Below are 27136 nucleotides of genomic sequence, written 5' to 3'. Positions count from 1 at the left end.
ACATTATACTGAACAGTGAGAGGCTGAAAGCTTTCCCTCTGAGATCAGGAACAAGACAGGGATGCCCACACACCCCACTGTTATTCAACATAGTACTGGAGGTCCTAGCCAAGGCAATTAGACAAAACAAAGAAATACAAGGAATCCAGATTGGTAAAGAAGTCAAACTGTCGCTATTTGCAGATGACATGATATTGTACATAAAAAACTCTAAAGACTCCACTCCAAAACTACTAGAACTAATATTGGAATTCAGCAAAGTTGCAGGATACAAAATTAACACACAGAAATCTGTGGCTTTCCTATACACTAACAATGAACTAATAGAAAGAGAAATCAGGAAAACAATTCCATTCACAATAGCATCAAAAAGAATAAAATACCTAGGAATAAACCTAACCAAGGAAGTGAAAGACCTATACCCTGAAAACTACAAGACACTCTTAAGAGAAATTAAAGAGGTCACTAACAAATGGAAACTCATCCTATGCTCCTGGCTAGGAAGAACTAACATTGTCAAAATGGCCATCCTGCCCAAAGCAATATACACATTTGATACAATCCCTATCAAATTACCAACAGCATTCTTCAACGAACTGGAACAAATAGTTCAAAAACTCATATGGAAACATCAAAGACCCCAAATAGCCAAAGCAATCCTGAAAAGGAAGAATAAAGTAGGGGGGATCTCGTTCCCCAACTTCAAGCTCTACTACAAAGCCACAGTAATCAAGACAATTTGGTACTGGCACAAGAACAGAGCCACAGACCAGTGGAACAGAATAGAGACTCCAAACATTAACCCAAACATATACGGCCAATTAATATATGATAAAGGAGCCATGGACATACAATGGGGAAATGACAGTCTCTTCAACAGATGGTGCTGGCAAAACTGGACAGCTACATGTAAGAGAATGAAACTGGATCACTGTCTAACCCCATACACAAAAGTAAATTCGAAATGGATCAAAGACCTGAATGTAAGTCATGAAACCATAAAACTCTTAGAAGAAAACAGGCAAAAATCTCAAGGACATAAACACGAGTGACTTCTTCATGAACATATCTCCCTGGGCAAGAAACAAAAGCAAAAATGAAGAAGTGGGACTATACAAAGCTAAAAAGCTTCTGTACAGCAAAGGACACCATCACTAGAACAAAAAGGTACCCTATAGTATGGGAGAATATATTCATAAATGACAAATCCGGTAAAGGATTGACATCCAAAATATATAAACAGCTCACACACCTCAAGAAACAAAAAGCAAATAATCCAATTAAAAAATGGGCAGAGGAGCTGAATAGATAGTTCTCTAAAGAAGAAATTCAGATGGCCAACAGACACATGAAAAGAAGCTCCACATCGCTAATCATCAGAGAAATGCAAATTAAAACCACAATGAGATATCATCTCACACCAGTAAGGATCACCACCATACAAAAGATAAACAACAACAAACGTTGGCGAGTTTGTGGAGAAAGGGTAACCTCCTACACTGCTGGTGGGAATGTAAATTAGTACAACCATTGTGGAAAGCAATATGGAGGTTCCTCAGAATGCTCAAAATAGAAATACCATTTGATTCAGGAATTCCACTTCTAGGAATTTATCCTAAGAATGCAGCACTCCAGTTTGAAAAAGACAGATGCACCCCTATGTTTATCGCTGCACTATTTACAATAGCCAAGATATGGAAGCAACCGAAATGTCCATCCGTAGATGAATGGATAAAGAAGATGTGGTGCATATACGCAATGGAATATTACTCAGCCAGAAGAAAAAAACAGATCCTACCATTCGCAACAACATGGATGGAGCTAGAGGGTATTATGCTCAGTGAAATAAGCCAGGTGGAGAAAGACAAGTACCAAATGATTTCACTCATATGTGGAGTATAAGAACAAATGAAAACTGAAGGAACAGAACAGCAGCAGAATCACAGAACCTAAGAATGGACTAACAGTTACCAAAGGGAAAGGGACTGGAGAGGACGGGTGGGAAGGGAGGGATAAGGGCAGGGAAAAAGAAAGAGGGCATTACGATTAGCAGGTATAGCGCATGGGGGGCATGGGGAGGGCTGTGCAACACAGAGAAGACAAGTAGTGATTTTACAGCATATTACTAAGCAGATGGACAGTGACTGTGAAGGGTTATGTGGGGGGGACTTGGCGAAGGGGGGAGCCTAGTAAACATAATGTTCTTCATGTAACTGTAGATTAATGATACCAAAAAAAAAAAAAAAATCTCAACAAAATGGGTATAGAGGGCAAGTACCTCAACATAATAAAAGCCATTTATGACAAACCCACAGCCAGCATTATACTTAACAGCGAGAAGCTGAAAGCTTTTCCCCTAAGATTGGGAACAACATAAGGATGTCCACTCACCCCACTTTTATTCAACATAGTACTGGAGATCCTAGCCACGGCAATCAGACAAAACAAAGAAATAAAAGGCATCCAGACTGGTAAGGAAGAAGTCAAACTGTCACTATTTGCAGTTGACATCATACTGTACATAAAAAACCCTAAAGAATCCACTCCAAAACTACTAGAACTAATATCTGAATTCAGCAAAGTTGCAGGATACAAAATTAACACACAGAAATCTGTTGCATTCCTATATACTAACGATGAACTAGCAGAAAGAGAAATCAGGAAAACAATTCCATTCACAATTGCATCAAAAAGAATAAAATACCTAAGAATAAACCTAACCAAGGAAGTGAAAGACCTATACCCTGAAAACTACAAGACACTCTTAAGAGAAATTAAAGAGGACACTAATAAATGGAAATTCATGCCATGCTCTTGGGTAGGATGAATTAATATTGTCAAAATGGCCATCCTGCTTAAAGCAATCTACAGATCCAGTGCAATCCCTATCAAAATACCAACAGCACTCTTCAATAAACTGGAACAAATAGTTCTAAAATTCATATGGAACCACAAATGACCCCGAATAGTCAAAGCAATCCTGAGAAGGAAGAATAAAGCGGGGGGGGGGTCTCGCTTCCTAAATTCAAGCTCTACTACAAAGCCAGAGTAATCAAGACAATTTGGTACTGGCACAAGAGCAGACCCATAGACCAGCGGAACAGAATATAGAGAGTCCAGATATTAACCTAAGCATATATGGTCAACTAATAGATGATAAAGGAGCCATGGACATACAATGGGGAAATGACAGCCTCTTCAACAACTGGTGTTGGCAAAACTGAACAGCTACATGTAAGAGAATGAAACTGTACTATTTGTCTAATCCCATACAGAAAAGTAAACTCAAAATGGATCAAAGACCTGAATGGAAGTCATGAAACCATAAAACTCTTGGAAGAAAACATAGGCAAAAATCTCTTAGACATAAACATGAGCAACTTTTTCATGAACATATCTCCCCGGGCAAGGGAAACAAAAGCAAAAATGAGCAATTGGAACTCTATCAAGCTGAAAAGCTTCTGTACAGCAAAGACACCATCAGTAGAACAAAAAGGCATCCTACAGTATGGGAGAATATATTCATAAATGATATATCCGATAAGGGGTTCACATCCGAAATATATAAAGAGCTTATGCACCTCAACAAACAAAAAGCAAATAATCCAATTAAAAAATGGGCAGAGGATCTGAACAGACACTTCTCCAAAGAAGAATTTCAGATGGACAACAGGCACATGAAAAGATGCTCCACATTGCTAATCATCAGAGAAATGCAAATTAAAACCACAATGAGATATCACCTCACACCAGTTAGGATGGCCACCATCCAAGAGACAGACAACAACAAATGTTGGCGAGGTTGTGGAGAAAGGGGAACCCTCCTACACTGCTGGTGGGAATGTAAATTAGTTCAACCATTGTGGAAAGCAGTATGGAGGTTCCTCAAAAAGCTCAAAATAGAAATACCATTTGACCCAGGAATTCCACTACTAGGAATTTACCCTAAGAATGCAGAAGCCCATTTTGAAAGACATATGCACCCCTATGTTTATTGCAGCACTATTTACAGTAGTGAAGAAACGGAAGCAACCTAAGTGTCCATCAGTAGATGAATGGATAAAGAAGAGGTGGTACATATACACAATGCAATAGTATTCAGCCATAAGGAGAAAACAAATCCTACCATTTGCAACAACATGGCTGGAGCTAAAGGGTGTTATGCTCAGTGAGGACTTGACAATGGGGGAGTCTAGTAACCATAATGTTGCTCATGTAATTGTACATTAATGAGGCAGAGAGAGAGAGAGAGAGAAAGAAGGAAAGAGTGAAAGTGGTAAAAGCCTTATGTATGTACATTTTACTGCCAAAAAAAAAAAAAGATGAAGTCAAGGGTGATAGTAAAACATTTTTTTAAGATCTCAGAAAAACAAAGTTGGTACCTCAAAGTACTATTCAATCATACAAAAGGCCATTCAAAAAGATTAAAGGTATGCCTCATAGATCCTCTCAATTTAACAATTGGGTCTCTAAGATACACAGGGCTTATCACGAAGATATTTATGGGTGTGGCTTTTGTTTAATGGGTGAATTCCAATGAGATTCACAGGAGGCCCACAAAATCTCTGAGGTATTTTATCAGCTGTAACATTACCTACTTGGACTGAAAGGGACAGAAAAAGAACAGATAGAGACCACTGGATCCCCAAAGTTCTACTGGCAACAAGCAGGCTAAGAAAACTACGGAGCTGCAGACATTCTTCAGCTTTCATTGAAAAGGAAGACTCAGAAGACAAAATCAAGAGTTCAAAAGATGGAGCCAAAAGCCACAGAGAATTATTCCCATGCTTTGAGACCTAATGAAAGAAACTTCAAAGTCTGCTGGACCCTGGACTAGCTATAGATCTGTGACACCTCTGTGCCTCCCACGTTCCTCCTTCTGTTTAGGAATTTTTACAGTGGTTATCTAATGTCTGTCCCACCACTGTATGCTAGGTGTGTGGGAATAAGACAGCTTGTCTCTTTAGTTTCACAGGTCCACAGATTGAGAGCAACTATACTCAAGGAATGACACTTGGAGAGCTCATCCAAACCCAGACCCAATTTAGATGACAAAATTCTGGAATTTGAACTGATGCTATCATGAAACTTTGGAGACCATGGGTGGGAACAAACGTATTTTGCACATGTGGGGATGTGACTCACTCGGGGACAGAAAGCAGACTGCTTCTAAGATGGCCACCACTGCCCTCTGCTTCCCTGGTATTCACAGTATTGTATAATTCCTTTCTATTGAGTGTGGGCTAGAATTAGTGACTAGATTGCAGTACAGCTGATAGGATGTCAATTCTGAGATTAGGTTACAAAAACACCCAGCTTCTGCTTAAGCATATGCACTCTCACTCATTCTGAGGGTAACTAGCTGCCATGTTCTGAGTTGTTTTATGGAGAGGCCCTTGTGGCAAAGAACTGAGGGAGCCGCCAGCCAACAGCCAGCCAGGAACTAAGGTCCTCAGTCCAGCAATCCGCACGGAAACTGAATCCTGCCAATGACCACATAAATGAGTTTATAAGTGCAGCCTCTCATTTGAGCCTTCAGATGAGACCCCCGCCTTGGAAAACATCTTGACTACCACCTCATGAAAGACCTTGAGCTAGTGGACTGAACCACATTCTGGACCCACAGAAACTATAATATATGTTTGTTATTTTCAGCCACTAAGTTTTGGGGGTAATTTATTATGATGGAATAAACAATTAACACACCTGGTAACAAAATTAAATCACAATAATCACAATATTTACACTGGATCCTTTTGAAAGATTTACTGTTCACTGTCTTCACTGCCCGGGAATCTTTCCAGACTTAAATCCTAAACTGAGATTCTCTCAACTCACCAGGGCAGAAAGGATTAGCTGGGGTATTTTGAGTATCAGAGAAGACTGCACACAAAGGCTCCTTCCACCCCCTCAAGATGCAGAGATGTTGATACACTTTCCCAATCACTAAAAATGAGCCCTTAGGAAGGTGAACCTGCAAAAATCTAGTGAAGAGCAAATAACAATGATCTCTCAAAGAAACAAATTTATGGAGGTTCCCAAGAACCTGAAGAAAGATGAGAGGATTATACAGAGAAAGGGGCCTAGGAACCAACCTTGAAGTTATCATTTGCAAAGTCTCTCCAACTACAGGTGAGAAATAGGGGTCAGGAATAGTTGAAGCCTCACTGACTTTCTCCAAAGGTGGAGTCTGAGGTAAAACATCAGGACGACCGAAGTGGACGCCTGGAAAAAAGAAAAGAGAAGAAAATCAATAAATAAAAAAAAAAGAGAAAATGGGGTGGGGGAAATACAGGGAAGAATGTGTAGCAACTTAGCTCTTCCTAGCCAAAAGTGGGAGTAGGGGTCCTAGACAGGGAAGAGGGGGCTTGGAAGGGAGGGCGAGCTCAGTCACATGGGGGCCCCAGCCCTGGCGCTGACCTGGCTCCACCTCCGCCTTTGTTGTCACTTGTGCTTTGTGTTCCCCAGAGACGGATGGCTGGGAAGTAATGCAGGAGTTGCCGCTGGGGCCTACTCGCCGGGAGAAAGATGAGCCAGACCGAGACTTTTTGGAAGGAGAGGGTTTCACTTCAAAAAGGGAGAGAGAGAGCCTATTTAGCACCCACCTCAGAAACCATCACCAAGACACAGACAAACTTCTAGCATCCCCAACACAAACCCAAAGTTGTTCTGCAAAGCAGGAAGGGTTAACATCAACAAAGATGAGCTCTATGAACTACTCTTCAGAGAGGGCATCTCAGTTTACTTCACTTTGCAAAGAAGCAGAAAACCTAGAGGAAAGGAGATATATATATATATCTTTCCCCTCCTGCACATAAACTCGATGGCTTTGCTTCCACTTGATGAGATGTCCTCTGTATCATAATTTCCTTGTTCTTTAATACTATCTTTCAGGCAAACCTGATGAAGTCGACCCTTTATCACTATGATGATACTTTACATTCCTTTACATATCACTTTGAAAATACTTTAAAAGGATTTTCCCATTTTTCTGAAGATTGTCTGGCACGCCTAAGTCCTCTCTGCTCACTGAAGGATGACTGATGCCTATGATGAGATGGAAAGAGTTAGAATTTGCCAAGGCAGCAGCATGTAAGGTTTGGAAAGAAGAAGAATTACACTTCCCAACCAAGAAACTTGAGTAAAGAGAACACCTGCTAAGCAGAAACCAATAAATCCTTCTCCAACCATTTAATCCTAGTCTGAGAACTCCTGGCACTGGGAATACGGACAGAAAACAACACTAGTAACAGCCTTACTTATCTCTGTCCATAAGTCTGGCTCTGCCTATCTCATCCTGTGGCATGGATCCTATACCTAACAACTACATATTTTTTGCAATCCCACCAATTTCCCAGAAATGCCCCTCCCCTCAAGGACACATGTAAGGAGAGCCATGGGGAAAGCTGTAACCACGAAACAAGTGGGACAGACACAGTGACTGACATAAGGATGGGCAGCAGCTCTCAAAGTATGTGGGTAGAGCAGGAGAGGCCTCTGGCTTTGGCAATTTCCTGAGAGAGGTGTCCTGTCCCCCCATCTCTTGGAGTAAGGGAGACACTTTGGGGTCTGGCAGAGCCACTTACAGGGGACCTTCTTGAACACCGTGTTGCACATGAAGCGCTGGAACCGTTCAGCGTAGAAGCCTGGGCGATGCACTGATACAGTGTCCTGTGGAGCAGAAAAATTGGCTGCAGAGTTAGAAAAGGGGAGGCCCAGCAAGAGGACCTCCAGCTCAAGGACCATTTTTCTCTTGGCTTAGACCCTAGCAGTAGAACTCACAAATGATCTAAGCAAGAAAGAAGAAATTGAGGGGGCAAATCGGAACTGAGGGAAGTAGAAGGAGGAAAGCCTCTCACTGACTGCTACTCACCCCATCATGTACCAGAGCTTTCCATGAGTGCTCCAACTTCTTAACAAACCTGCCAAGAAAAATGCTTATCACACATTTACATAGTTTTTAAATAAATCACTTTATAGTTTTCTATTTTAGGGAGTTAAAGGGTCAGTGGAATAGAAATAGTTCTGAACAGAAAACCTTAAAAAGACAGAAGCTGGAAAAGCATTCCCACTATTAAGCTGGCTTTCCAAACAGACATGATAGTGCTTATTCAGCATGGAGAGCAAGGTTGTTTCTAGATAAGACAATTATCCCCCCACAGGAAAGGATAATTAGTATGTCCCTGGCAAGTGAAGGGTAAGAATATTTATTATAAAAGGAGAACTGGAAGAATAGATGGGCAAGCCTGGAAGAGTGGAGTTAAAACTGGATGATAATACTGTGAATCAGTAAATCAAATACTGTTCAGTTCTCATTAGTAGCTAAACCTTTACAGGAGCAAAACTGGGGTCTAACATTTCCAGCTCCTCCCTCACCACCACTTCACTGCCTTGTAGTTCTGCAAGTTAGTATTTTTCACAGGACACAGCAACCCTCTTGTTCTTCCTCCATGGGAAAGGGGACCATGTTTCCAGCTGTATCCCAATGTGGAGGATGACTCATCTCACAGGTTTTTCATAAAAAGCCAAACAGATGGTGTATTAGACCCTGGTAAGTCTGAAGACTGACTTAGCTTTCCACAGAGGTAGATGTTATGTCTGGGAAGGGGCAGGTTAAGAAAGCCAGGAGACAGGAAAAATCAAGGAAATAAAACACCATTTGAAACCCAACAAGGTAAGAGGCCTTACTGCAATTCATTGTTCTTGCTTCAGGAAGAATTTGGTAACAAACCCAACTAAAAAAGAAATGTGAGTGGTTATCTGCATCCACTCTGCCCTCTAATTTGGGATCCATATGCTCCTCACCTGTAAGACTGCAGAATGTCAATGATCCCAATGTAAAGTAGCAGCCTTTCTCCTTTACTATTCCGAGCAGGGATGCCACCCATACTGGGGAAGAGAAGAAGAAACGAGTAAGAAAATCTTTTGGCTAGCAGGTAGGAAACTTCTCCTAATTACAAGTCAAATCAGGACATGGAACTGAGAAATAAACATAACTGTTCCCATCTTCCATAAACAGTGGAAGAGTGAGAGCCTTCCTCCAATCCTAAGAACCACTCTGGAGTATGTTTCATTATAACCTCTTTCTCTTCAAATCTCACTTGCCTATATCTTCTACTCCAACTCCACCAAAGAGAATCTAAAATCACTCTACTAAACATTTTGGGAATACTCCCCCAATTAACTCTAAACACACTCAGTACTCTCATTCTCATTTATGCCCTAAGTTGCTCTCCTTGAGAGTCATGCTAAAGGAAACCTTAAAAATGAAACCACTGAAAAGATACTTATGAAACTTCAATAACTACACTTCCTTGATAGATTCATGACGGTAAGGAAAAAATCTTCCATAAAATAAGCCTATAATAAATTATTTTTTATGAAATCCTAATATAATTTGCAATGATGTGTCTAAGACTCTGAGTGTAGTTTTTTAAAAAAACTTTTAAATAGCTCTCCTTCCAGATATACTACAAGTCCCAAATTTAAGACATTTCCCTTTTCTTCTTTATTCTTCAGAAAGCTCACTCTATAGTTCTGTAAGTATTAATGCTGTTGACCTATCTGCTGAATCAAGGCTGCTTCTTCCCTGAAGTTGGGTCCCTTTCTCAAGGAAAAATGCTGGGGGCCTGTGCTCTCCTTCCTGATGCCCTTGAGCCCACTCACTGGTCATCGGTCTCCACGGTGCCACCTCGCCGAGCCTCGCCCTGGATAGACTCCATGGCTGTGGAATAGAGAGCCTTCTGGGGGGCCGGTCTGCGAGTATCAATAGCATATTGTGCTTCATTGCCTGAGGGCTCTCGCTGTGCATGATCTATGTTATGGATTGACATCAAGAGGCTATAATCCATTATCTTGAAGCTCTGCAGCACCTAATGGAAGCAAAAAACATGATCTGAACTTTGGGAGGTTTGAGGATTTCTTTCAGGATCTCATAGCTTTCCTAACTCAGTTATTCTTGATAGTGAACCTCCAGGGCTAACCATAAGATTATCCTTTGCTCCTCCTACTCCTTGAAGATATTAACCTCCTCTGGTTGGCTCTTTATTTCTATCCCACCAGCTTTCTTTCATGTGAGTAAATAAAAATTAGGCCATTGCCTACCCTCTAAGTACCTCTTTGTTTTCTTGTATCTCTTCATGAAAGAGCATTTTATTCTCAGAGGAAGAAGGAATACATATTTGTATGGTAATGAATCCACAAGGTGGTCTGGTAAAAGTACAGTTTGTGATGAAGCAGATCTGTTGCGGGACTTTATACAACTGGCTTCAATTCAGTTCAGTATTTACTGGATCCCTACCATCTGTAGGCACTGTGCCTGCTTAAGGGAATACAAAGACACTTAAGAGTTTCCACTCTCAAGGATGTTATAATTTAGAAAGGGAAACAAGTGTAAAAATAAGTACAATACATTCTAATATGTGCAACAATGGAAGTGCTCACATGAGTGAGGAGTGGTATAGAGGAGGTCAGGAAGTGATACATAAATAGGCTTATAAAGGATAAATTAGAGAGAAAACAAACCCAAGTAAATAAAGTAAGGTAAGACTATTGCAAGGCCTGGAAGCATGAAACAGCATGTTGTGTGCAGGGAGGTATAATTTGGTACTGCTAGAACATAAAATGCAAAGGAATAGGTGTGACAGATTAGAGAGGTTGGTGGGGCAAGACAATGACAGGCCTGATGTGTCCTATTAAGGAGCCTGGATTGTATAGCTCTCAACCCTCTTTCCACCCCAGAACGGGGTGAGAATATATGCCCACCAGTTCCAATAGATTATTTGGTGGTGCAGCTCAACCAAGGGTATTTTGGTAGGTGGGTGGAGTAAGGCACGGAGAGAGCTTAGGACTGATCCTTATGTCTTTATGTATAGTTTCAACCAAATGAGCTACACTAACAGGCATTATCCTGAAAGGAGATGCAGAGTAAGCAAAGAGGAGCAAGGATGGACAACATTACAAATCAAGTATAGAAGACAATAGTGTAAAAAGCAGGTTTAGAAAAAAACACCCAATATGTAGAAAAACCAGTTGGGAAAGATATAAAAAAACAAAAACAAAAAAAGATGTTAAGAAAGTGGAAATAACCAACTGTCAAAATGCCATAGAAAATTCAAGGAAGGACAGAAGTACTCTCTATTTGGCATTTAGGTGGTCACTGGGGAAAGCAGTTTAACTGAAGTGGTGAGAACAAAAGCCAGGACACAGTGGGTTGAGACGGGAATAGGAGAAGAGAAAGGAAAAGGAGAAATGGAAGCATCGCTAGATGGAGACACTGAAAAAACAAAATTCTCCTAATCTTAAGGTAGAAAAGATAAGTTTGTTTGTATGTTGAAAGGAAACAGTTAGTAGAGGCTGAAGCTAGGAGAGGGAAGGGCAGACACTATGAAGCAGAATCCTAAAGGAACAGGAGGAAATGGATCTAGAGCACAAGAGGGACTGACCTGGAATAAACCAAGTTGGGAAGTAAGGAGATGAAGGATGGTTAAATGTAAATCCATGGAGAAATTGGTGATGGGAGCAGGACAAAGAGATGGAACAGTAGAAAGCTGAGGTAGTTTGCTGATGAACAAGCTGGGGGATGGGAGTTAGAAAATAATTTAGAGAGATCATCTGACATCTCTGCTGAGAGGAACAGGGAACAGACTGATGAACGATACTGATGGCCCACATGGACTTGGATGCCGGCACACACAATTGCGTGATTTTCCTCAGCAGTGCTCAGCATCTAAGATACTAACCTGGATTTGGCAGGCAGGACCAAGACTGAGGAACAATGATGCTGGTATGAAAATAAGAAGGCCCAAGATAGGTAGAGAAGGACATGAAGCCAGGTCAGGAAGGATAAACAGGGAGAAAGTAAAAACGTAAAGGCATAGCTATGATCTAATGTAAAAGTTATTTTACGTGAAGTCTGGGACATACTGAGCTACGGAACAGAGTACCATCTCCCACAGATTTGACACCTAAGAACAACCAACCTATTTTACTGATTTAGAGTTTTGGTGTCTGAGAGAGAAAGAAATATGACAAACTCACCAAACAGTCACGCTGCAGGGTCTTACACAGAGCATTGTACATGTCGGCATCCAGAAAGAGACCATCAGGGATGTCTTGTAAGAAGTCCAGGTCTTTAAAGGTGGGCAAAGGCTTCTCTCGTTCTTTTTGGGAAGCCCGCCGTTTATAGGTTGAGCCCTTGAGGTCATATTTGATATGCATTTTGACTGACCTTGGTAAGAGATTGTTCATTACCACAATTCTAATGTTCTTACCACCTGCCTGCACACAGTACAGTCCATAGAATTTAGGCAGCAAAGTCCGAGGGTTCTGGTTGAGGTTCTGAGAGTACAAAAGTAAAAAAAAAGTAGGAGAGCAAGTTAGCTGATTTTCAGTGAACTCAAGGGCAAAACTTGCCACCCACCTTCTTTTGTCTGCTACATGGGATTCAGGTTTCTGAATTCAGATTCAGGGAATCTGTCTGCCCATAGTCCACATCTTATTTGTGTAAAACTTCCCAATCCATCTATCTGAATGATGGTATCACCACCACAGTGAGCCACAGACCCCCTAACACAGTAGTCAGGATACTGGATGTATAATGGATATATTCCTTCAGAAAGGTCTAAGAGAAGATAACACGGAAAAAACACTTAACCCTTAGCCCCTCGGTGTAGTATATTCTTGCAGGTATGATGAGAGGCAAAGGAAGAGTTCCCTAACTTCTCCAGAACCTCCAAGAGCAATCAGCCCGACTAAGATGGAACAGAGTATTATCAAGGGAATTAATCAACCTCATTCCCTAGTCTAGGAGGTGGACTAAGAATAGAAGACAAAATCATTGAATCTTGTCTTTAGGTGGGACAGTCTAAGCCAAGTAACATTTAAAATAGGAGAGATAAACAAAACCCCCTTTAGCCACAGAGAGGCGAAAAGCACAAAATGGACTGTGTTCTTAAGGCAGAAGTGCTGACACTGTTTTGCTGTGAAGACAGCCCCCCCGAGCTTGTCCAGGAGTGGAGCTGGCAATGGAGGTGACCAGTGCTCCTCTTCCTCTCACCATGTAGTATCCTGGAAGCAGCTTCTGCAGAAACTCCGCCTCTTTATGTTGGACTGTTTTAATGATGAACTCGTCATCACTGGACACATAGAACAGGGAACCACTAGCCCCAGAGCTGCAGAGTTCAATCAGGGGCTCACTGCACAGGGAGCACTAGGGCCCAAAGAGAACAGAGCAGAAAGTTCAGATACCAAGGCCTGCCCAACCAGAAATCAATTACAGGCACAATTCTGTTCTAAAGAGAAACTACAGCCAGACTGTGGAGAGAGAGGATCTCCTCTTGACAGCCTACTTCTGAAACTGGAGTCACAAGGTCCCAGAGATCCAGAAGCTTACCAAGTAATCATCAGGCCGGATACCAAACAACTCCCGAAAGTAGCGGAAGGCAACAGGTGCGTAAGTCTTGAACCGAAAGTCATTGTAGTGATGAGCAGGGGTCAGGTTGCTCCCTTCACTGCCAGGTTAAACAGAAGAAGCCATAACTGACCAGTGCCTGCCATCCAGGGAGTCCACCCTGGAATGCCAGAGCCACCCAGAGGCAGGTTAATACATCCCTCCTGAGAGAACCAGACAGACTGGATGAGTCAGTTACTGACTGGGACAAAAATGCAATGTGAGGATTAACACAGGGGCATGAGGAATCAATCACACATTGTTTTTCAGGGTTCACCCCACAGCCAGAGGCTCGTGGAGGTATCCAAGGAACAGCACCTGCTCTCCAAATTCTCCAGTTCCATATCAACTTGATAAGGATCAGGTTAAGGACTGGACACATACCTAAATTAGTCCTGAGCCCCTGTAACTGCCCTGAGGTTGATATGAAAAAAATCACATTTTCCAGGACATTTCCCTGAATATTAACCTCCGTACCTGGGGAAGAAGATACTCTCCACCACATAGAAATCTTGCATGAGGACATCCCGCTCTGGTTTGGTACTCAGACTCCCCACAGTGTGGGTAATGCCCAACTGGATGGCACCTTTCAAGGCTGATGAGGTTGTCTGAGAAATGATAAGAAAGGTTCTAGTATTAAATCTAATCACAGCAATAAAAACTCAGGAGGGAAGAGCCAGAAGAAACACTCAAAAGCAAATGCCCTTCTAGTAGTTCAGACTCAACTGGGGCAACCTAGTTTCCCCATCCCTATGCTTTCCATGGCAGGTAAAGCCTGGCAAAACTTGAAGCGCATGAAGACACAATATAGCAAAGTGGGACTGTCCAGGCCATCCTCAGCTAGGCAAGATGTTCTCTTCTATCCATATCTATATTTGGAAGATACACTGTATTTGATAGAACAATCTCAGGTCTCATTCCAAAGGTTCCTGCCTCTAGAGTCCTCCAACATTTTATTCATCTGATAGAAAATGTAACTAAAATTAAGGGATATTCTGATTGACTACCTAGCTACAGAAGCTTCAGTCCTCTAAGGGAGGGCCTGACTTGTGTCCCAAGGACAGCACACTGGCAAAAAAAGCTTCTAACTGAAGGAGAAGCCTGAAAGACTCAAATCATTTCTGAGATAAATATTTAGATATAAAATTATCAAACTATGGTCAAAACACAAATACAAGAGTCCCATTCATACAATCCACAATTCTAATCCCATGGGAAAATATCACATCATCTAGATCTGTGCTGTCCAAACCAGTAGCTACTAGCCATATGTAACAATTTAATTTTAAGTCAACTAAAATTACTGAATTAAAAATTCACTTCTTTAATCTTACTAGACATATTCAAATATGACAAGTGGTTACCATATTAGATAATTCTGATATAGCACATTTCAATCACTGTAGTAAATTGTATTGGACAGTGTTGTTCTAAGTGATTTTTCTCATCCCCAACCCTGACCAGACATTACTTGTATTTCTACTTAGTCTTCATTGGGCATTAAAATTATATAGTTTTTTTAAGTGTTTATCTCCCCAGTTAGACTAGAAACTCACCTTTTTATCTCAATGTTCAGCACATACAAAAGAACTCAAGAAAAGTCTGTTGAATTGAATCTCCCTCAGAACCCATTCACAGGGAGAGTCAGATCCCTTAGAAAGAGTCAATCCACTTCTGTTACTTGGGACAATGCAGTATGGCAAAGAATAGACACAAGGAAAAATTTATGTGGGCCAGAAATAGGACTCTAAGAAATCTTCACACCCTATAGCACACAAGGTACAGATGCTTAATGGGAGGCTGAACACTGTCTCTGGGGAAGCCAGATTAGTCCAAAACTAAAGAATTGGGATCATCCTAGGTTGCTTCTTTCCTGTTTTCCTTTCACCAGCTCAATTTTTTATTCTTGGCTATTATTACTATCTTTCCAATCCATTAGGTGTCAATAGCTCAAAAGCATATGTTTTAGGCCTTAATTCACCTGCTGAAACTATAATCTTAAAATAAATGAATAAATAATAAAGAAAAAAACACTTAAGATCCAGCTTTTACTTTGTGTACATTCAGCACCAGAGGAAAGATATAAAGACTTCAAGAGACATGCTTCCCGGCAGCAAGGCAAGGCCTGGGGACTTGTTATGTGTTTCTGTCTAAAAGGGAAACCCTATTTCTTCAGCTCAGCAAAATAGCACCCAACACCAGATTTGTTCATTAAGAACAGTCTCATTTAAACACACATATAGATGGGAGATAATTCATCTTTTATGAAGTAAATTCTAAAGTCCAAGTTGTATGAGAGCTATTGTGAAAAAGCTTAGGATACCAAGAAATGGGATAGAATGTGGAGAATAATATCAAGGGAATAGAATTATCCCTTCCTGAAGTCAGATCAAAGGATTCCACCCAGACACACCTTTTTATATGTTGTCTCTCCGGAGGAATCAACACCTCTGTGGCCTATTTTCTTGATAGACATGCCAGAGGCATAAGGCACCTAGAAAAAGAAGAGTCAAGATTAATATGATTCCTACACAAAACACCAAACGGCTACCACGAGTGATGGTACCTCAAAACAAAACAAAACAAAACACTTACACCCTTTTCAGATTAAGAACACTTTATAAAATCTTCAAAGACCCATCCCATGCAAACACTGCTATAGCATTGCTTCCCAATGAATTGACTGGCTAAAACAACTCAGAAGAAAACTCCAAGGGACACATATTTCACCTGGTCCTCAGAAGGATGACACAGAAAATAAAAATGATTACCATTAGAGAAAAACAGAAACAGGAAAAGTAGGAAATAGCAACCCCCCAAAAAAGGATAAACCTCAGTTCATAAAAGCAAGGTAGGTTTGAAGTAGAGTCCCACAGACCTCTTCTTTACTCACAAGCTTTCTTTCAGAAATTACTACCCCTCTAACCTTTAACCCAACCTGAACACTATTTACTCAAACTGAATTCACCAGCAACAATGTTCTAGCCACTGACAAATTCGAGTATTGTAAGCCCAGAAATTAAAAGGCTGAGGCAATGACTCCTCTGAGATAGGGGCCTAAGTGTTTTAAAGAGATTCCTGAGAACATGATAATGACTGTTTTCCATCCACATGACAGCCCCAAAAATAAGGAAGGAGTAAAACCAGTACAGCAGAGCCTAGAAGGCTATTCCCCACAGCCAAAAATGCCAACACAACAGACACAAAGGTGTTCTTAATGACAGCAATACTAATTAAGTTAATAAGCCAGTAGGCAAAAAGACAAGTGGAAGTAGGATCTCACGATCATAGGGACTGATATTCAAGTTCTATTCTTCTTGCTAAAGGTCCTTAATGCCAGAAAACCCTCAGTATATAATCTCACAGATCTTGGAAGATGCTCTAAGAGAAAAGCCCCAAATTCAAGATATCTTTCTATCCCAGAATTAAAGTTTTAGAACCACTGTATCAACATGAAACTCACCTCAGATGCCATGGGTCTCTTGATTCCAGATGCTGTTAAAAAAAAAAACAATCTTAAGTGTGTACACACACACACTTACATAATCTGTATCAAGCACACTGAAATAATCAGGGTTTGAGTCAACTAAACCTGACAATGAGCTCCTGCCTCTTGCACTCTGACACAAGATCATTTCACAGGGAGATTTAAATATCCCTTTCTCTTCCCCCTCTCTTTTCTTACTCAAGGGTTCATATTAACTCTGGGAATTTTACCTGTTCTTGATATGTTTAATCAGTCAGAGGTTTCTCTGATACCAGGGCTGAAAGAGAAAGGGCATAAGAGATGCCCAGGATTCACTGGAGAGTCTGGGGCTTGATTCATAATTTTTTCCTGGAGAACTAAAAAGGTAAAAACTTTCAGAACATTATCTATGGTGTTTTACTCCTTTATTATTTCAGAAAAAAGGTAAAGAATCAGTCTATGAGGAGGCTAAGGATGAGAAATGTCAAAATCATGAAGAAGCATTCAGTGCAGGAGGAAACTGATTCTGCATCTCTACATACTCATTTTGATTTCTGCTAGACTCAACAGAAATTTGTTGGCATTTACTTACTAAGTTCTACTTAACTAAATATTTAATTGGTGCAGATGTATAAGTATTATTATATGAGTAATACTTAAGGTGCTCATTAAGTATTATTTATGACCTTTATTCATTTAAATTTAGGAAAGATTTCAAGAATAAGTATGTTTAGAAAGTGACTAAAAGACCATACCTATAGACAAATCTACTCTGCAAGGTTATATCACTTCTTAAGGGTTTGTCATTCCCATTATCTTCATCCATGATCACACTGGAGACTCATGATAATTCAGGGAAACACACCTCCCTCTCCTTCATATTGGAGAATGTTGGCCTTACTGATATATCACTTTGACCTAGTTCTGAAGAATTCAAAGGAGATAAAGATTAGCCATATTAAGGAAAATCAGAAAGAAGAGTCCAAATGGGATGAATCTTCAAAAATGTAATGCCCAAGTAGGAAGACCCCAGTTTCAGTCAGTATACAAGGATTGATGGTGAGGCAGCAACAAAGACATATGGGATTAAGGGCAATTAGGTAAAGCTCTAGTTATGATGGTTTAAGACAAATGATCAAGGGCCCTGAGAATTTCAGAATGTATCTGGACTTAGAGGAGAGGTTGTGATAGCCCTTGGTAGTAATACAAAGGCCACAGACAAAGTATTTCTGGTACCAGCAAGCATAGCAGCAAAATTTCCTTCCCCTTAGTGAGGCACCATGGCTAAAACGGAGAAACAGATGGTTTTCATTCCTCTTCCCAAAAAGGAGGCAAGGAAATGTCATCTAGCTGTTAGGAAGATGTGCTTCAGAAAATGACCCAGAAAACTGGAAAAACAACAGAGAGTGATAATCTACCTTTTGTAAGATGCTTCTTCTTTAATCAGGTTGACTTCAGATGGGTAGAAAGACTGGATAAATTAGGACTAGAACCCTAAGCTAAAGCTTCCAAGAACAATAAGCCAGAATGACTCAGATTTATGATTAACACTGCTATGGACTTACTGAAAAATGTAAGCTGTTCATGAGCAACAACAAAAAATCAAACGTTTTATATATTACCACCTTTCAGCCAAAAGTCAACATGCTGAGCTACTTAAAAATCAGAAGACCTGGGTTCAAATCCCTGTTACAAAAGGCAAATTGTTCTCCATATTTAACTGAAAAAAAGGAATCTATATTACACGTTTTAAGTAAATATTAGATAAACTAAACCAAAGTACTTTATGGACTGTAAAGTACTATACAAATACGTTGTTATATGATTTCTAATGCAAAAGCAAAGCTGACCCACAGCAAGATTTCATGTTCAATTACCTAGACCTTAATGAAATTCTAATTATCATCTCAAAGCACTTGGCTCCTCCCAAACCCCTCAGCTGTCCCCCCTCCTGTAAGTGCACATAATGCAAGCAGGGAATCAGTGATTCTCAATGAGGAAATCAGTATGCTTCCAGCTGAGAAGACAAACACCAATTCTGAACTCCTTGGTCAGTGTTTGGCTTATCCCTTTCCTTTTACCCCAGAGGAGGGGGTTTGGAAGGGATCTGGCAAAACCAAGAAGAGTCAACATCAGTCCTAGTTTAAGCTCATCTGTACACAGAGAGTCAGTTGACAAAGTTAAATAATAGAAGAAAAAAAGCTAAGTGATTTCAAGACAGAGATAGGCTTGGGCTTTCTAAAAAATTTTACTTTGCTACCTTTCCTAGTTTTATCACACAAACATGTAGCTCTAGGGCTGCTTACACTCTTGAAAAGTACCCAGAGTAAGGGTGGAGGGACTTCACTCAGTGAAACTTTTATGCTAACTACTTATCTGCAACTCAAAGCTAGGATTAACCCCAAGAACACCAAACCTGAAGCTGTCAGAAAGATATTAGGGTCTTAATAATAATAATCAAGACAAGTAACAGGGAAAAGGAAATTAGGACCTAAGACTTACTCTCTGGTTTTGTCTCTAGGACACAGGTCAGAGCTCTAATCTACCCTTTGGAATAGAAGGAAGAGAAAAATGCCTAGAGATTTTTACCGGTGTTGCTTTAACACCCAGGTTGGTCCAGAAACCTAATGAAGAGCAGAATGACATTTCAGGGAACCAGGTACTGTCTGCTATGGTTTGACCACCTAACCCAAGGCTCTGCCAATGAGAAACTGTCTCCTGAGGAAGTCCATGAGACTGTAGAGTCACCAGCATAATACCTGTCCACCTCATAATTAAACTTTCTCTTCTCTAAGTACAGAAGGAAGAAGAGGAGGAGCAAAGGGAAAGGAAAGAAGTGAGAGACAAAAAAGAGAGAGACAGAGAGGGAGAGATCAACTCATCATGGCAATACCCAGCTTGGTAACAATGCCAGATAGCTACTGTTTAAGGAGAATAAGATTCATCCCTATGGATAAACTAGGATGTTGTTCAGAAAGTTTGTTTTCTAGCATCTTTGTGAAAAACACCCTCTGATGAGCATATATTTATCACCTTATAATCCATATCCATGATATATGTCATCCTCTTTTTGGGTGGGAAAACTTGAGTATAGGGCAGATTTCCAATGTTAAAATTTGCTTTTCTCAGGGAAAAACCTTTCTCCTGAAGAATATGGGTCCTGCCTCTCCCCATCTAAGCCAAACCTCTGAAACATTATCATTAAAATGCCTACGTTATAATCAGTCCACAATAGGAAACTTGTATTCTCTGGTAGAGAGGGAGTGTGTTGCCCAAGTGCGGCTATAGAGGCTGACAGGTTGGCTATAAATGCTATAGAGAAGTTCCTAGACCAGCTTCTCCTCATTAGCTCAATTTTAACACATCTCAGCCCCAGTTCAATGTTGAATCACTTCTGATCCCCCCATTTATTCAATAACTAAGGATCATCGGTTGTATGTTAGGAATTATGCTCAGCACTATGTTCCTGATCCACAAGAGCTCATAGTATCTTTTTTCTCCATCACTTGGGCATCTCCACAGTCTCCTATTTCTCCACAAGGCTGACTATAAGAACTGAAATCCTGATATGTTTTTTTTAAAAGGTTATTTCTCTCCACTGACTAAACAACTTTAATTTGTATAGCACTTTAAAAGTTTACAAACATACCTTGTTTGGCCCTCAAAACAATACTACAGGGTGTGAGAACTGTTTTAATGAAGGTAAGAGATATATCCACCAAATACAATGTGTGGGACTTGTCTGGATGCTGACTGGAAAAGTAGTGAAAAGATTTCTGAGACAGGGGCCCTGAGAAAAGAAATCAAATAACTATTGTTAATTTTGTAGATCTGACAATGCTCCTGTGGTTATGTTATAACTCCCTCTCTTCCTTTTGCCCTAAAATAGAGTCCTTATCCATAGAAATACATTCTGAACTATTAATGGTTGAAATCACACGCAGGGTGGGTTTACTTTAAAATACTCCAGAGAGTGGAGATAGGGGAATGGAGAAGATGCAACAATATTGGCAAAATGCTGCTGCTGAAGCTAGCTGATGGGTACATGCAAGTTCATCATACTACTGTCTCTACTTTGTGTGTGTGTGTGTATGTCTGAAAGATTATATAATTAATAAAAATTTAGGAAAAAAATAACACAGAAGAAAGCAAGTCTAGATAATCAAGCCTCTTCATCTGAGGTGGCTTCTTTCTGAAAAGCAAGCATCAAGGATGAAGTTCTAACAGTGAAATTATTTTTATATTATACTAACTTCCCAATTCATGTCTATAGTTTGTTTCTTCATGACTACTTATTAATAGGCCCTGGACGAAGAAGCGTTCAAAACAACTAGCTAATGTTGCTATACTAAAAGTGAAAAATTAAGTCAAGACAGTCAGCATCAGAAAAAATAATGGTTCAAGCAAAACTTATTTTTGAGTGGGTCAATAGACACAGAGCCAACCACAGCGATTTTGAGCCCTAGTTCCTGTGCAGAAAAGAAAATGTAAAAAAGATCTAGTGAGACAAGGGTATAGTCACTTTGGGCATTTTTTTTTTTTTTAATTCTGTACAGGGCATGCTCAGTGTAGCTTAAATCTCTGTTACTAAAAGTTGGGTTTTAGAACACAACGTGCTCCTGTTGGAAAGACAAGTTATTTCAGAACTGCCATGCTTAGTGGTCATGGGACTGCAAATATATTCATGCTTGTGAAAAAAATAATAATAAATAAAAATAAATAAATAAATAAAAGTTGGGTTTTAAATAGAACGGATTGAGAACTTAGCTCCTTCAGCCACAAATGAAGCTATTTGCCCATTTTCAAGCTAAAAAATCAATAACCCTTTATATTATCAAAAAAATAATTCAGAAAGGGCCTTTTTAGTCTAATCCTCTTTTTTGTAAGTAAGACACAGAGCATAAGAGATGTGTTCAAGATCACAGAGCAAAGGCAGTGACAGAGCCAGAATTGGAATCAACATTCCTAACCCCCAATTCAGCCTCTTCTAAATCATCCTTTGTTTTCAATTTCCTGGCCACCTAAAGTTTAGGTGGGACAAGAAAGCACCAAGGGAACTAGAATGCTCTAACAAACTAAATTAATCTCTGAATTGCTAATGGACAATATGAACATGTATTTCCTTCCCTTGAGGTTTGCCCTTCCCTTGGGATAAGGAGATCTATTTTTCATTTTCATTGATAGAGGATTAAATGCCAAGTCCTCCTCCTTCAGTTCCACTCAATGACATTGACAGTAAGGACACTGTTCCTCTGGCAACAGTCATCTATATCACTGGCAAAAAGAGCAGGAAAGAACCTTTCCCTTCTTTTGGTGAGATTATCCTTGTTCTGAATAGAACAATGCCAGTGTTTTAGAGGAGTGGAAACAGTCTTTCAAGTCTGATTTCTTGAAAGTGCCATTTCACAGATGTTAAGGTACTCACTAGTAGCAGAAAGTACCTTTTTGAGTCAGTTACCTAAGTCCACATTCATTTCTACATATTTTCTGAAAGAATGATCACTAATTCAATATACTATACACGGAAGAGCTGAGAGTTTAATCACTTTTTTAGGAGAGTTAAGGTCAGAAGTTCCCTTCTGCACTATTCTCTCTTTCACCACAGACTCCTACTTCAGTCAGTATCCATTAACAAGAAATGTTTAACTGATTTAAGGTCAAGTGAGTTCACACACAGACTTTCAGATTAGTGAGAGCAATAAAAGCATAGTGGGTAGGAATGTGAGCTCCAAAATCAGAACACCTAAGGTTGTTTGCTAGGTTTGAATATCAGATCCACTATCTACTAACTAGGTAACCTTGGACAAGTTGGTTAAAACTCTCTAGGACTTGGTTACCTCACCGATAAAATGGAGAAATAACAACATGTACCTCATAGGGTTGTTATGAGAATTTTAAAAATTGTGTATAGTACTTAGGTAACTGACTCTGCAATCAATTCCAAGAACCCTAAAATAAAACAAAAGTTTGCCTATCAGATGCCCTCTTTTTGTCCACTGCGATTCAGTAATTATAAGCCTTATGCTTTTAATCAGAGTTAACTCATGATCCTGCATCCTCCAAAAAGAAAACTCTAATCCAAGGTGAATGGAGTTCTTACTTTCCTCTGTTAAAGTTGTTGATATTACAAAGACATATAATGTTCTATAAGTACTAGCAATTATTATTGTGATTTATGAAACCCATCTACAGGATAGGAAGGGTCAGGGAAAATGAGAGATGTAGCAGTGAGGGAAAAGAAAAAGAGCTGAGACTAATTTACTGAAACAAAAGGAAATGAAATTATGGGAAGATTTCAAAGGAGACAAAAAGTAGTTGGACTGACTCAAATTATATTGTGGGAACTGTGAGAAAAGATACTTCCGTGTTAAGATAGCATCATCTTCCATTTGCAACAACATGGATAGATCTAGAGGGTATTATGCTCAGTGAAATAAGCCAGGCAGAGAAAGACAAATACCGTATGACTTCACTTATTTGTGGAATATAAAAATAAAGCAAAACAGAAGGAACAGAACAGCAGTAGACTCACAGGCACTTGAGAAGTGACTAGTGGTTACCAAGGGGGAGGGGTTGGGATGGATGCGGAGGTGGGGGGGCAAAGGGGAGGGACATAAAAGGGCATAATAATTTGCAATCACAGTATAAGTAGTTAACGGGGACTGCTGAATCACTGTGATGTACATCTGAAACCAACAGGAGATTGTATATTAATGATACTTTAATAGTTAAAAAAAATAATTGTTTTTAGAGGGTAGAGAGTCAAATAATGCTTGCAAGACATCCACAGCCTATCCAGAGGAAGACCATGCATTACCACTGCAAAAAGTCTATCATTGTTAATGGGGAAGAGGAGTTGGCTGCTAGTTACAGCAAAGAGCTCATGCTTCTTCAGCAAAGATACACATCAGATCTACCTCTGTTACGGTTGACCCCACAGCACAGAAAGTTGAAACCTAAATGAGGAAAAAAGAAAGTTATCACTTACTTCTGGGGTTCTACTCGATTACAGCAGAATAGGCATTTAAAAAAAACTCTAAGGTTTAAAATTATGAACTAGACCTGGCCTTCTACTTCTCTGTGAAATGAGATGATTTTCTGCAGTTCTAGGTAAATGTCCAAAAAATGAGAGGAGTTCTGGCAGAAAATTTCTAGGAGTGGTCACAAAACTTGTAACCCAAATCATCTCACTCTGGAGCGATTTCGGATTGGTAAAAAATTTTCAGGTAAAAATATCCTTTGTATGCAGGATACTCTCCTTTAAAAAAAAAGTATGTACATTTTATTTGAGGCTTTTCCACTCTTGGAGGGCAATTTGGCAATATCTAGCAAAAAGCCTTACAAACAAATATGTACAATTTGACCCAGATATGGAAATTTATTCTTAAGGAAATAAGTGGTCAAGTGTACAAAGGTATATATAAAAAAACATTTACTGCAGCATTGTATACAATAACTCTAATTGGAAGATACTACAACTGGAAAGAATCTAAATGAAAAATAGGGAACTGGTGATATAAATCACAGTGTAGTCATAAAATGGAATAGTATATAACCATTGTTTTTATGTGTACTTATGGATAGATGTCACAAACTGCTGAGTGGAAAAAAGGTCAAAAATTTTTATAGTACATTTTTGTCAAACACTACCTACAAATACACACAGAAAAGGCTCAAAAGATTACATACCAAAATGTTAAAAAAATGACTACTATGGATAATGGGATTAGGTTGATTTTTAACTTTAGACTTCTACTTTTCCTTATTTATATACATTTTCTATAACAAATAATTACATAGATAATTTAACAGTTAATGAAAGAGATACACAGGGATGGCTTTACTGCAGTTCTCTTTGCTTTGAGACCACTATTCAGCAGTCTCCCACATACAGACCAGTATCACTCCCCACGTCACACATTAACTCAAGCTCATTACAATCACATTATGCTGCTGTGGAGATAGACTAGAACGAAAAATATGAAAAGAAAATGCCTAGCCATGCTGACAATCCTGAACACAAATAAGCATGACTCCTTTACACTCCCTCTTTCTCTACTACATATTACTTTAAGATGCCTATACAACCTCAAACAAACCTACATCAGCACATATGGTTAAGAGGTTTTCTCTAAGAAGGCTTATTTTTCATATCTTTCAGAATATCAATACACTTTATAAAACAGGGATACCTAATTTCAGCATTATCTCCTGCATGCCAAGACTTGATCTTCCCTCTTATGAAAATAAGCTGGGAAATCCTTACTGTTACGAATATAATTTCAAGGCATCTGAGCTAGCTAAGTCAAGGGCCAAAGTGGAAACAAACTAATCAATTCTTGCTAAAATACGAAGTTGAATCATCACCCTATGTTACAGAAACTTTTTCTGAGTAACTCTGTACTAGCCTTAAGGAAGCACTCCGTTTTGGTCGTTGGCCCCACCCTAAGTTGTGTTTGTGGCGAAAAAGGTACTGGAGGGGCTGGTTTTCTAGTCCCCTAGCAAACCACCACTGTGACTCCCCATAAATTTGCTTGCCACTATGAACCACAGAGATTAAGATTCACTATTGACAGGAAGAAGAAAATGAAAGGAAGGAGAGGAAGAGAAAAACCATCAATGTAATTTTTTTGAGAAGTGTGAAAAAGGCAAACTTCGAAGAGGGAAATGAATTAGCATTAAAAGGGAAGATAACTGAGACAAAGATATTTTCAGGTAGTATATAGCTCCAAAATAAGAGCTGTTTCTCCCCGCAGTGTGTGGAACAAAACAGAGTTGGCCTTAATACCAGAGCCTCTCCCTGTGCTTACAGAGCAGAAGCATTTCCGACAGAGAGGAGATGACATCATCTACCAGATGGAAACTAAGAGGCAGTGTGTGACTGACTTCAATGTTTGAAGTACACATATAATTTGGGGATGCTAGAGGTTAGCCGGATGTGCATTCCTCAGACGACTTAAGTTTTGCCTGAACAGGTCATAGAAAGCAATCCCAGAGATCCAGCTCAATGACCTACCAATACTACTACATAAAGGTGTCAGTAATTCCTACACAGAGCATGAAAAGACAAGCAGCTTTTTGGAGACAAACTGTTAACTCTAGGTGGGTCTCTTAGTTGATAAAGATTGAGAGTCACAGGTTTTAAAAGGAAAAAAAAAGCAAAAACCCACACAAAACCAAATCACAATCAGCCCAGTTATTTGCTGGGCTATCTGAAGCAATCTCTCTGGTCCTCATCAACTTGAAATACTGAAAGTCATTTTAACTGTACTCTTCAGGTGAGAGGTACAATAAGTTCTCCAAATAAAAATACTCAGAATGATGTCTGAAATGTCAGCCTGCCTCCTGAGATACATTGCCGAGCACAGGAAAACTGATGGCATTAAAAAAAAAAAAGGTACCATTACTACATCCGCAGTAAAAATTTAACCAAGCCAATTAAGATAACCAAGCCACACCTCAAAGAAAAGCTAAATTTTGTTTCCTACTAGGCATCAATTTTTCCTAAATATCTTCTAGGAAAAAGTCAAAAAGGTAAGGATGCTCCTAAAAATAAAAGCAGTTTGATCTACCAGTCTTGGTGTCATATCAGCTAACAGCCAACTAAAAAGCAAGGAATGGGCCACAAACTTACTAAAAATCATCTTGGTAACATACAGCCTTTATGCAACACCTTTGTCACTAGTAACAATCTTTATGAACCTACCTCTGTTTCCTAATTTAAAAAATAAGGTTAACTTAAAATACCTCTACATTTCCCTCTAGCAATAAACTTTTGCTTCTACTTCTATAGGTAAATTTCATTGTTCTCTAGCCTCAAATATATATCTCTTAGCACTAAAACTTTGATTGAAAATATGAAAAAAATCCAAGTACTTCTTTGAAAGACCTGAGTGTCCTGGATTAGCCAACCCATGGCCAAAACATATTTAATATTTCTAATTCTAATTTCTAGAATTCCACTTCCTAATTCAATTTCCAAACCTGGCTGTATCTTGAAAAAGCAATGAATCTTGCTGGACTGGAATGTACATGTTTCAGCAGAGAAGGTCTAACTTTAATGGTACCATAATGAGCATTAATTGCCTCAACAATGCACTTCAAGGCAATTATTCCTCAATCCCCAAAGCAAGAAAATCAGAGAAATGGCCAAGTTATTTCTCTGCCATCCCTTTTATCCAGGTTCTTGTGAATGAAAACTTCAAGTTTACCAGGCTTAT

At 39.6% G+C, this 27136-nt stretch overlaps 1 protein-coding gene across 6 annotated transcripts in view; it reads right to left on the bottom strand.

The window, feature by feature from the left end:
* The window catches only part of PIP5K1A (phosphatidylinositol-4-phosphate 5-kinase type 1 alpha), a 36271-nt gene that overhangs the window by 3816 nt on the left and 5319 nt on the right, over nt 1-27136 (bottom strand). Inside the window, exons 1-14 of one of the 6 annotated variants that reach the window (XM_036905151.2) lie at nt 23734-23768; nt 20566-20669; nt 16914-16945; nt 15864-15944; nt 13928-14058; nt 13394-13511; nt 13058-13210; nt 12040-12339; nt 9667-9872; nt 8806-8889; nt 7874-7922; nt 7587-7671; nt 6421-6567; nt 6096-6225 (exon numbers count right to left, since the gene is read on the bottom strand). In XM_036905151.2, the coding sequence (XP_036761046.1) occupies nt 6096-6225; nt 6421-6567; nt 7587-7671; nt 7874-7922; nt 8806-8889; nt 9667-9872; nt 12040-12339; nt 13058-13210; nt 13394-13511; nt 13928-14058; nt 15864-15944; nt 16914-16945; nt 20566-20669; nt 23734-23753 (1640 nt within the window). In that variant the 5' untranslated portion in view covers nt 23754-23768. Of the gene's footprint in view, nt 1-6095; nt 6226-6420; nt 6568-7586; nt 7672-7873; nt 7923-8805; nt 8890-9666; nt 9873-12039; nt 12340-13057; nt 13211-13393; nt 13512-13927; nt 14059-15863; nt 15945-16913; nt 16946-17167; nt 17215-20565; nt 20670-23733; nt 23769-23833; nt 23873-27136 lie in introns of those variants that run through there. The other 5 variants (XM_036905152.2, XM_036905156.2, XM_057500728.1 and 2 more) reach the window with 5 other exon arrangements.

This window comes from Manis pentadactyla, chromosome 4 (genome assembly GCF_030020395.1).
Source record: "Manis pentadactyla isolate mManPen7 chromosome 4, mManPen7.hap1, whole genome shotgun sequence".
Taxonomy (NCBI): Eukaryota; Metazoa; Chordata; class Mammalia; order Pholidota; family Manidae; genus Manis; species Manis pentadactyla.
The sequence above is the reverse complement of the archived record's forward strand: the minus strand, read 5'-3'. Positions and strand labels throughout refer to the sequence as shown.